The sequence below is a fragment of the Notolepis coatsorum genome (assembly GCF_963971535.1).
Source record: "Notolepis coatsorum genome assembly, chromosome: 2".
In the NCBI taxonomy this organism is placed as follows: domain Eukaryota; kingdom Metazoa; phylum Chordata; class Actinopteri; order Aulopiformes; family Paralepididae; genus Notolepis; species Notolepis coatsorum.
Window position 1 is genome coordinate 183,914,384 of NC_140166.1, and position 12,450 is coordinate 183,926,833.

At 48.3% G+C, this 12,450-nt stretch overlaps 1 protein-coding gene across 1 annotated transcript; it reads left to right on the plus strand.

The window, feature by feature from the left end:
* The first annotated feature begins 699 nt into the window (after positions 1-699).
* Positions 700-10,602, plus strand: itpa (inosine triphosphatase (nucleoside triphosphate pyrophosphatase)). The gene is made up of 8 exons (XM_084307866.1): positions 700-770; positions 998-1,055; positions 7,014-7,078; positions 8,805-8,878; positions 8,989-9,020; positions 9,116-9,228; positions 9,325-9,401; positions 9,683-10,602. Exons 1-8 carry the CDS (start codon positions 708-710, stop codon positions 9,801-9,803), a joined length of 603 nt encoding a protein of 200 aa, XP_084163992.1. The 5' UTR covers positions 700-707; the 3' UTR covers positions 9,804-10,602.
* Positions 10,603-12,450: the final 1,848 nt, after the last annotated feature.

A 12,450-nucleotide genomic window follows, 5' to 3' on the forward strand; every position in this document is an offset into this window, starting at 1 on the left:
AAGCAAGCAGTGCAAAAATGCTTCCGCATTCGTCACCGCACGCTAGTGCGGTAAAGCGCCCTTCTTTTCAGACAAATGCTACCGTGCGTGCACCGGCGGCGGCGTGCTCGCTCAGGTGCGTGCGTGCGCCGGCGTGCTCGCGCGAGGTGCCCGCGCATGCGACACGAGCGGAGCTCAATATATATAAGTCACCGCCCCTTATTCAGTATCCAACAAATAGCTCAATTGGCTAGGACACATGGCTGTGGATCCTATGGCTTGTTTGCTGGCGAGTTCGAATCCCATCGAAAATATTTTTTAACGTGATTTTTTTTTAACGTGTATTCTTTCGCCGATTAAGGTTAGGCATTGTTTCGGAGTTGGTTAAGGTTAGAACGGTTAAGTTTAGGCGCTGTTAAGGAGCTGGTTAAGGTTAGAGTTTGTCAAAGAGAATGGCAATATAATTTCTATGGTTAAGGTTAAGGTTAGGCATTGTTTCGGAGTTGGTTAAGGTTAGAACGGTTAAGTTTAGGCGCTGTTAAGGAGCTGGTTAAGGTTAGAGTTTGTCAAAGAGAATGGCAATAGACAGCCTATTTCCGCGAAAATGAAAGGCGCATTACTGCATGCCACTACGGTAAATTTTTGCACTGCTTGCTTGGCATAAAGCTACACGCGTCCCGGTGAAACCGTCACCGATAATCTTCCGGCTTCAAACGGACATGATCAGCATGGCTGTCCCAGTGGGTAGATATGTGTTTTTTGTGACTGGAAATGCAAAGAAACTTGAAGAGGTGGGGGTCTTTTATTACATGCCTAAACCAGACAGTGAAGATGGATTTGTTTATGACGTCCGTCCTATGCGTCTCACTTGGACGCTAGCCATTTTGTAGCTGTTACTTAAGTTCCCTGCTTGCTTGCTAAATATAGACACTAGACAGTAATGCTTGTTATTGCCAGCATAATAACCAATGTACAGGAATCTGTAGTGTTCTAATACTATCTTTGTTTATATTATTAGGTCATTCAGATACTGGGAGATAAGTTTCCATACAAGCTAATTTCCAAGAAGATTGACTGTAAGTGCAAATGTCAAATGATCAAATGCAAATACGTTTGTTTTGATTGATTGATTGAAAATGTTATTAGATTGCAGAATGGGTACAATACAGTATAGCTCAATACACACAATTGTTAAGGGGATGCAGACCAGAGAAAGACTTTCGTCTTGTTTACATCAGGGTCCCCCATTTTCAATTCATCATAACATAATATGACATACATACAGTATCACTATGAATTGAAAATGGGGGACCCTGATGTAAACAAAACAAACGTCTTTCTCTGGTCTGCATCCCCTTAACAATTGTGTGTATTGAGCTGTACTGTATTGTACCCATTCTGTTAAATAAAGTTATATATCGTATAGCATCGCGTCCCGCTCTGAGCCTTACGAGATACTCATATCTCCTGTGATACCTAATGTATCTCCCACGAACAAAAACACATGCACCCCACCTGTATGGGGCCCCGCCCCTTATGGTGGCCACCGCCCATATAACCATGACCCTGGTCATGAAACACCCTTCCTCTATTTTCGTCCCAGCGTGTTGGATGCGTGCACCATACGAGCTAGCGGAATGAAAAGATTAAGGAAGATTAATAATGTTGGAAGCTTACCGGAGGTTGCTGGCCCCTGGCATCTTCGACGCATGTTTTCGGCGACACGACGGGCCTGTGATGTTCCTCGTTTGATGACTGCACATCGAGGTTCAGCTGTACAAGGCTGGCTGTCGGGCCAGCTTGTACTCAGGTAGGCCCTGTGTCTTCAGGCATGGGTATTAGTGTTAGTAATGCTGGTTTGTGTTGTTAACACAACCTTGTTGTGTGTTGGCGCCAGGGGCAGGATGGTTTGGTGAACGTTCTCTGCAGGGAACGGTTTCCAAGCTGTCTTGGGCGTGCTGCTAAAACATCTAAAGCTATGCTAACATGCTATCGCTACTGCCGCATGCTATCACTACTGCTAATTGCTATGCTGTTTTAATGTCTCCGCCGTGAGATGTTGTCACTCTCCCGCCTCTTGCCCGGTTCATCAATGAAGGTCAGTCGGTAGCTGTTGTGGGGTTTTGAGTTCTATTTACCTTTTTCGGGTAAATGGGTTGACAACGGGGTAGGTCGTGGCTAGGTTCTAGCCAGGTATTACCTTGTGTTCCGGCGGGGTTTGTTGAATGGTGTTCCCATCTGGGTTGGCGTCGGGTAGTGGGGCTATGGGTCCAGCCGACATGGTAAACATGTTGCGTGTCTGTGCACAGGCAATTGTTGTCTTGGGTTCCACATTGCCTGGCGTTAGGCTGCAGTAGTATAAGGGCAGGGCCGCTTGGGAGAAATGTGAGGCCCTGTGCGTTTTTAGACGCGAGGCCCCCCATCTCCTGGGGCGGCCCTGTGTAGGGGGCTATTGTTTCATTTTGTCACTCTGCTATGAGAAGGTCTGTCTTGCTACAGCTTTCTCTCCTCTCAAACCATTCATACTGACGGTCAATCGGTATACTGGGGGAGTAGTGCGGGGGGGGGGCTTTGTTTACCTTTTTTGGTAAATGGGCTAAACTAGGGCTGGTGTTCTGTTGTGAATATTTTGAATGAAGACGGGTCTGGTCCGTCTCCCCTTAAACTTTGTGTGTATGGGTTTGCTCATTCTACAGTTTTTGTGGTTTAGCTCTTTTATTCATTTAACCTTTTCATGGTCCACACCACAGTGGAGGGTGCTGTTTGCAATCACCACTGGTGCTCCATGTTAACGTCAGTCCTTTGTTTTTGATATATTGAAACAATGCCCCGCCCGGCCGACACCATGGGTCGGCCTGGCGAGTGGCTGGTGGGCTGTTAAGGCTTGTACCGCCACGGTATGGAATTGGCAACGATTAGAACTGTGTTCGAATTGGTGTTTTTTCTATTACAGAAATGGTGTCTGGTGGAGGGGCCTTGAGGGCCGGCCGACGTCGACACATCGCGCACGGTGTTGGTAAACCACTCCGTCGAGGATGTTGACGTTATTAGCTTTGACCCAGCCGCAAGCTATAACCGCTCAGGGTTCCCCTCTCCGCAGGGGATTTTGGTCTTCTGCTGGAGCGCGGGCGGTATTGTCCTAGGCCCTACACCGCCTCACACCGCGCAGCCAGAAGAAGAGAGAGCACGGCCTCGTCAGCGGCGATGACGGGGCCCTCGACAGGCGGCCATGTTTCCCCCGCCAGTGGTGCCCTGGTTGGAGAATCGACAGGGTATCGCGAGGCCGACAGTCTTGGCGGCCGAGGGATCGGCCATTTTGGGTGATTTCGGTGTTGGTAAACCACTCCGTCGTCATTTTGCCGCGAGCAGCCCGCTCCCCGTTCAATCCTCTCTCTGGTATCCCCAGAAGCGGGGCTCTGAGCGTTCTCCTTTGGCTGCGGGCCGCGAACCTTCTTTGAAGCGTATGCGGCCCCATTCTTCGCTTCTCATGGAGACAGGGGCTGACACCCAGTTGATGGCTGAGCCTGGGTCTGTCCGTGAGAATGTTGTGCTGTCAAGCGGCTCCCACACCTTGAACTGTGTTGGTTGAGCCTGGTGTTACGTCTGTCAACTTAAGTGTTGTCAGCAGGGGGGCTCGAAACCTTTTGAGGCACACAGTGCGGGCTTCCCCGGCCTCGCCTTCGCCAGGCCAGGTATCATGTTGGTGCTCCCACTCCTGGAATATTGGCAAGTGGTCGCAGCTCACATGGTTTGGGGTGGTAGTGATATCACTGCAGGGCTACGGTGTGTAGGAACCCATGGGGGCCTTACACCTTGCATGTCCGGCTGCAGAACGACTCCTTCAGCATGTTCTGGAGGGGTGTTCAGTGGGGGGGCTTTTTTGATCGGAAGCCCCCCGTATCAGACAGGCCCTTTTTCTGTCGGGGTTCCCCCTTGGGTGCGATTGCCTCGTGGGTGGTGTCAGGGTCAGGTGTTCCGACACGGAACGCGCTCCTCGCACGATTCCAGGGTTGTCTTCGCACAGCGGGGGGGACCGGGCCAACTATCTACAGTTCCGGGCGGACCTGCGCCACGTGACGGCGGGTGCGTTGGGAGTGTCGTCACATATGACTACGGCAGTACCATATGTCGAGGTAGATGGAGAGAATGGTGAGGCGGGGACTTGTGTTTACACAACCCCACCCGTTTTCAGGTTTGGTACAGACCCTGTTGTCGGGGTCTCCAGCAGGGACAGCTCTGGTCGACGAGATCCAATCTCTGTGGACGAAGCAAGCCATCGTCGTGGCGTTCTCCTCCCGGTGTTCTCTGCCCGAGAAGTCGGGAGGGAGGGGTGTAAGACCCAGGCTGGACCTGTCCCATGGGAAGGTTCAGCATTTTTTGGATCGTCTCCTACCTGTTGAACACTGTCAGGTGGGGGTCTGGTTCTCCTCCATAGACCTGTAGGATGCGTATGCGCATCCCCGATCTTCCATCCTAGGGCTTACCTACGCTTCCTTTGCAGGGTTAGCGTATGAGTACCAGAGGCTGCCGTTCGGTTTTCTCTGGCTCCCCGCATCTTCACCAAGTGCGTGGAGGCCGCACTGGGGCCTCTGCGTCATCCGGGGTTACGGAGTGTTCTGCCCTGATGACGTTCTGGTCCTTCGCGGTCAAGGTGGATCGTCAGGTCTCGTACCAGGCAGGTCTCTACCAGCCTGGGGTTGCTGTACACTGGATGTAGAGTATTCCTCTTCCCAGTCAACGGTTGGAGGGCTATGGGCATCCATCTCGGAGCGTGTTGTCAACACGCTCGGGAGGTTCCGTCCTAGGACGGTTACGGCGCTGTCTCACGTCGCGTTTTCACCGACGCCTCCCTCGCTGGTGATGCGTCGGGCCAACGCAGTAGGGGGCAGCTGGCAAACCATGCTGCCCGGTCTGCGCTACGTTCAATGTGTTGGTGTTGAAAGCGGTCCTTCTGGTCCACAAATGGTGTTGATCAGGACGGACGATACGACGTCAGTGTCGTGTATCGACAGACAGGGAGGAGTACGCTCCCCCTGTCTGCACCAGGCGGCGGGCGGCTGGCTATGGGCGTCCTCCATCTGCGCGGCCTAAGGGCTCCCCACATCCCCGGCAGGGAGAATGTGGGTGCAGGTGTACTGTCGCGGGGCGGCCCTCATCCTGACGGGTGAGGATTGCGTCTGGACATGGCCAGGCAGGTCTGGGACCGATGCCGTGCCGCCAGGGATTCTTCCCCATACATCTGTTAGGTCAGTTGTTGGGACGGGTACGTTGAGGGGCGCAGGTTCTTGATCCTGATGGTGTTACCATCTGGACTGCACATGCTCCCTCCACTGTCGCGCTTACGCGGGCAGATGACGTATGTTCCAAGTGTGGTGTAAGGCGGGGGGCCTGGACTCAGTCTCCTGCCCCCTGGTTGCTGTCCTTAGTTACCTCCAGTCTCTCCTTGATAGACTGTCGGCTTCGACGGTGAGGGTATATGCAGCAGCTATATCCTCCTATCATGAGGGGTTTGAGGGGATGTCTTGTTCAGCCACCCTCTTGTGAAGCGTTTCCTGCTTGGCGCTCGACGCGTTAAGCCGGTGCAACGCTCCTTGGCTCCGACTTGGGATCTTCAATTGGTCCTCGGTCGGTTGTCCTTGGCCCCGTTTGAGCCGCTCGAGCGGGCGCCGTTGGGACAGCTGTCCTTCAGGACCGCGTTCCTTCTGGCTGTCACTTCCGCTAAACGCGTAGGTGAGCTCTGTGCTCTCTCGGTACATCCAGAGTGCCTGTCTTTTCGGACCGATTGCGGTGTCACTCTGCGACCTAATCCTGCTTTCGTGCCTGAGAATATCCGGAGTTCCTTCCGCTCCCGGGATATTGTGGTTCAGGCGTTTCGTCCTCCTCCTCACACTGGTGAGTTAGATGCGGGCCTTCACCTGTCATGTCCAGTCCGTGCTTGGGGATTTACCTCAGCCGTACTCAGGATTTCAGGGTTACCGACCAGCTTTTTGTCTGTTACGGTGGGGCTCGTGCTGGTAAGGCACTGTCGGAGCAGCGCCTGTCCCATTGGTTGTGCGAGGGTGTTACCCTCTGCTACACGCTGGCTGGGCAGGATCCCCCTGGGGGCGTCAGGGCGCACTCCACTCGTGGGGTGGCTGCCTCTGCCGCTCTCCTGGGTGGGGCCTCGGTGGAGGCCATCTGTGCTGCAGCTTCATGGTCCTCCCCGGGCTCCTTTGTAAGGTTTTTCCTCATGGACATGACCGGGGGTTCTGTCTCCCAGGCGGTTCTGGGGTCTGTGGCCTTTCCTGCTTCCCGTCCTTTGGTCGGGTAGCAGGAGTGTATGGGTATGGGCCGCAGTGTGTTGAGTCACACGTGGTTCCGCCTGTACGGTGTGTTCAAGGGGTTCTGGCTCCCTCTTGTTCGCATTCAGGTGGAGTTGACTGCGCCCCCCCTTCGTTAGGAAGGATGGGGTGACAGGGCTCCCCGCACCCCTTGATGTGGGCTTACGGGTCCTCAGGGGGTACATCTGTCGGGTCTCGCGCCCGCTCTTCCCCATTATCTCGTAAGGCTCAGAGCGGGACGCGATGCTATACGATATATAACGATAGGTTATGAAGATAACCTAGTTATATTAGTATAGGCTAAGCGTCCCGCTCTGCGCGCCCTGAGTTCCCTCTTGAGGGATCTTTTCCTGGGACGGGTTTTGGCGAGGAAGGGTGTTTCATGACCAGGTCATGGTTATATGGGCGGTGGCCACCATAAGGGGCGGGGCCCCATACAGGTGGGGTGCATGTGTTTTTGTTCGTGGGAGATACATTAGGTATCACAGGAGATATGAGTATCTCGTAAGGCTCAGAGCGGGACGCTTAGCCTATACTAATATAACTAGGTTATCTACATAACCTATCGTTTTCATTCATTCATTCATTCATTCATACATGACATACAGGTAGACAGTACGGTTACATCTGAACATTTATGACATACCAGATCTACAAATGTACAGTACAGTGTTTGTTTGTATGTTGTACTTGCTGATTTTATTATTTTCTCAGTGCCTGAATACCAGGGAGAACCAGATGAGATTTCGATACAAAAGTGTAAGGAGGCTGCAAGTCAGGTTTGGGAACTATTATATTACAGTTCTGTAGAAACAAAAACACTTTTATTTGCCAAATCCAATCCAATTAATTATCCAATATAAATTCTCAGGAATTTGTCTCGGTGCCAATTAATGTTGCAAAAACAACTCGCAGCTTTCACAATATAACAGAGGTGCAGTCACCAGTGGTGGAGAGTAAAGTATTTTACTACTGTACTTAAGTAAAAATGTTTAGCTACTTGTACTTTACGTGAGTATTTTCATTTTAGGGAACTTTATACTTATACTCGACTACATTTCAATAGGAAATATTGTACTTTTGATCTGAACCAGTTACGAGTTACTTTGAAGAAAAATATTTTGCATAGAAAACATGGGGGAAATGTATGAAGATTATATACTTTCACATTTGAAGCCTGCCAACTTCAAGAGGACATAGTCAGAGCAGCATAACCGGACGGACCACACACCACTTTAACATAACTTGTAGGCCTACAGGCATAGGCGGCGGGTGAGCTTGACATTAGGGAAGGCTATTTTTAGAATGGACCTAGCGCGGAGCGTGAAAATGTTTTCCCTTTTTTTTTTGGTTGCACGCAAATGATGCTGTCCAGGTTCTGATTTCATATACACACACACTACTAGGCTACTACAGCGAGCCCCACTCATTTCATATAGTGCAAATTAAGTGTTCAAATGAAGGCATCCAATAATATATTAACCATTGTCTTACCTTAATGCAGATAAATGCGACGTTTCATCTTGGTGAGAAAGACCGTTCACAACTTGAATCACAAGTTGCAATGAAGTGAAAGTTTTTCGTAATTTAGATCTCATGCTTTGAAAACAATGTACATACAGTAGCTCTAAAAAGTTTCCATGATTTGATGAACTCGGACTCTCATCATGTCCTCTTGACTTAGAGCAAGCCCTGTATGGCAAGATAAAACAACATACAGCCTCAGGTGATCCGTAGTTATGCCCAGGGCCAGCCCGGTGCAGCTTCTAAATTACTTTGTTTATGTCTTGGAAAAATACTGTATTTTGCTTTTTGAAATTTGACTCAAAATAGTGCGCTGGTGTTCGCTACAAAGCGATCGGCGGGCTGAAATTCAGAACACATATGTTGCTTACTGCGGCCTGCGGGATCAGGATGATCATGTGAATGATGTGATTTGCTACATTATTTAACCTGAGCCTATGCGTGATTGGTTACTGCCTGTACCTGGAATGTTAAACGCTGCCACCGATTGACACCTTCGTCGTTGACACCTCGGCCAGCCGGCTGCAGCACAAGACACACACAATAGCCAGCAGCCTGCGCACATATTATATACATTTCAAGATTCCGAGCATAATATTCTGGGTAGGCATAGCCCCCCCTAGCCTATATATACCCGCCGCCTATGCCTACAGGTCAATGGATCGAGGCTTGAATGCTCCCAAGCACTGGAATACACAAACGTCATGTAGAATGCATACTTTTACTTCAGATACTTAAGTACATTTAATAGCAAATACTTACTTAAGTAGAATTTGAATGGAGGACTTTTACTTTGACCAGAGTACTCATTTATCTGGGTATTTCTACTTTTACTTACTAAAGGAACTGTGTACACAGGGCCGCAGCACAACAACTGTTGAGGAGACAATGCACATCACCCTCCGTACATTTAGTGTTTGTGTATACCTGTTTAAATGACAACAAACGATTCTCCTGTAAATATTGTTTTTCATCCCCCAGGTTGATGGGCCGGTGATAGTGGAAGACACATGTCTGTGTTTCAAAGCCCTGGGGGGGCTGCCTGGTCCTTACATGTTAGTGTGACTAATTGCATGCATTCACACATTTCACTATTGTTTTTAATAAGCAAGTGCATGTCAATTGGAATGAATGGAATTTGAATACGTTTTCTGTCTGTCTGTAGAAAATGGTTCCTAGACAAACTGAAACCAGAAGGTAAGTTGTAGATGACACTAGTATCAGCACAGCTGCTTGCCCACATTGTCACATTCACTGTTTAGTGTGTAAACATGTCTGTCTGTTTACCCCAGGCTTATATAAACTCCTAGCTGGATTTGAGGACAAGTCAGCCTGGGCTCTCTGCACTTTTGCCTTCTCTGCTGGGAAAGATGAGCCAGTGCAGCTCTTCAGGGGGAAAACAGAGGTCAGAATCAATCTCTCTCTCACTCTCTCACACCCCTCTTCTCTATCGATCTAGCTATATATCTCTTATCTACATATTCTCTTTCTGTCTTGTTAGGGGTGTATCGTGGAGCCCAGGGGTCCTAGAGACTTTGGATGGGACCCCTGTTTCCAACCGGATGGGTATGACAAAACGTAAGCAGGGATATTGTACCTCGGGCAAGCTTTTCTGAGATGCTCAATAATACCACAAGGGGGCAGCAGAGGTTAATGCTCTGTTATTATTAAAGATCTGGAGTTCTGAACAGTTCTTTCAGTGGACGTGATGTATTTTCCCCCTTTTTTAAATGCACAATTATGTCCATTATTTCCCCTTTGTTTATTCAAGACTATGATATTGCACTAGTTGACCTTACCAGTGTGGCCATTTTGGCCACAGAATAAAATTGTGTTCATCCATCTAATTTCTTCTGCAGCTATGCTGAGCTGCCAAAAGACGTGAAGAACTCCATCTCTCACCGCTACCGTGCGCTGGCTGCCATGTCTGAGCACTTCTCCAATGAAACACAGAACAAGAAGAAGAAGCAGGAAGATTGACCTTCTCAGCTAAAAAGACAGGTTCAGGAAATGCACCCTCAGAGGTACACTCAATCATGACCAAGGCTGGTAGTGGATACCCTTCATCACAGAAGTGTTTTTCATTCTCATGGGTTTGAATTTTACAACTACTAATAACTCTTGCCAAGGGAGTCGGCTCTGCCAATGGCCCCATATTCTCTTTTTAATAAACTTTTGTTACTTGTAACCAAATCCACATTTTCTCTGTTATAAATTCATAAATCTGTTATACTATCTGTATTTCTAAGAACAGAATTCGACAGTTAACATCTTTACATGTCCACAACCAGGAACTTGTGGACATTGTCCCAATGGCCATCCAGGCTCTTATCAAAATATTTTAATAGGCAAGCTGCCCGCAGGTCCAGGTATTCCTCCAGCCAAGAATCTCTAGAAAAGAAGGCAGGTTTACACTCCTTACAGTTTAAAATAATGAATCTTTTAGTAGATGAACAACCCAGTGTCCAGAGCCGGTTAACAGTAACTCCACCATCATCATCAGTTTTTTAGCCCAACAAGCATGCTATGGGATATATAGGGGAATTAACAATAAAACTCTGACATTAGGGATATTACTTCTAGCCAGATAGTTTTAACAGCTGGACATTTCCAAAGCAGTTTGTTATCCATTGTGGATAATCTAATAGGGGTGCTATATGCTCTACTCAGAATGTCTTGTACATCGTAAACATGTCCTGTATTCTCAGTGGTTTGAGCTGCATGAAAATGAAGATGTTACAACTCTCTGGCTCTGCCAAATTATATGGAAATAAAGTTATTTCAAGACACTGTCCCACTGTGGCTGATTTGAAGTAGAGCCCGACCGATATATCATTCAGCCGATATAGCCACACCTCTCTCCACACTATGTTAGTGCTGTGTCAGCACCGGAGAGGGGTGTGGCTGAACCTATTATCATTTCGGTATAGGGGGGAAATGCTCTGGTTTTCTTTAAATCAATCGCAATCATCCTTGGCGGCGCTAAGCAGCGATGGTGCCCAAGTCTGGAGCTGCTCCATAGACAATGAATTGGGTAAGATGGTAAAGGTGACACTGATCCATGCCAGTTCCCGGCCGGTGCATTCAGACCGAAAATGAATTGGTTTAGAACCTGAAAAGTTCGTTTTCAGCTGGAACCAAAACATTTAAGTTTTTTCCTTGCAAGCCGTGATATAATCAGTGGGCGTGTCATTCTAGGCTGTGAAGACGAGAGAAAGAAGGAAGGAGACGAAGGCAGTGAATGTCAATGTTCCAGGAAAAGCTAGAGAGAGGTGCATTGACCAACACCCTCCGTCATCAACGGTTCCGCTTAAACGTGTGTGAGCGCGGGCTGGTTCGACAGAAGGCACCAAGGGACTGAGACTGCAGAATGTAACCAGAGCCAGAACCAGAACCATGTCGGTCTGAAAGCGGTACCAGAGCACCCAGGAAGATGTTCTGTTTCAGAAGTGAAAACACTACTATTCACTATCAAGTTTGTTCAACTGTAAAACACCCCACCTCCAGTACATATCTTTGTCACAACTCTTTGAAGTTTGAGGGATCCTTGCTAAAATTGTGTGTGAATATCGGCCGATATCAATATTGTCATTTTTATACTCTCAAAAATATCGGCATCGGCCCCAAAAAGTCCATCGGTCTAATTTGAAGCAAGCTTTTTAGTATTGTTTGCAAGGACTGCCAAACTTGGAGGAAAACAGAAATAATTTGGGGTCCTGATGAGAGCAGCAGACAGCTCTGTGGTTGAGAGCCGACTCCAGGGGGTGGAGAGAAGACAGGATGGAGGGGTTCAGAGAAACAAGGTAAACCGTTGGGTATGACGGGGGGTCACTCTGTACAAACAGAACCAGAATTCTTAGAGCGCCTTTCCTAGTCTATCATGGCAATGTCCTCTGCTGCACCAATGTCCTTAGGAAAAAAGGGGTCTATTCATTGACAACGTTTTCCTTGACAACTGCAAAGATTCAGCGACCCACAGGACGCCGCCATGGAAGCGCTGGGACCAGGTTTGATTTAAGTGAATTAAATGTTTGGAGCGCTGGTCCCAGTCGGCGTAGTTGTTTACTTCTGCATCGGTGACCAAACTCTTGTTATGCAAAAACCCTATGCCCTAAAGCTAAAACACAGCACAGATTTAAATGGAATTATCAAACAAGTCATCATAGGCCATCCCGCCAAATGACATATCTCAAGCCCGCCCTCTTTTCTTGATCCTCCAATCACGACTGTTGCTTAAATTACCTTTCAAGAATGTCAATGATTTGAATAGGAATGGCCATTCTATCAATTCAAGTTCTATGGTGCAAGCCGAATACAGCAGTGGCAGCAGGGGACTCTGGGTAATAAATGACCTTGGAACTGGGCCCATACCACTGACTGATGCCTCCCAGATGTAGAACAAAGTACACACACACATTGTGTCTTCTGGGCTAGGATCGTTTATCACATACAGAGATGGGCATGTGAAAATACTTAGAGACACTTAGTTTACTAATGTACACACAGGTAGACACGCTGAAGGACGTGTAATAACAGACGGCAGTGATAAATGGTCATCTGCTGACTTTTGTAGTGTGAATATTGAGAGAAAACATTGGAATGATTTGAATAGCAATAAAAATCATTA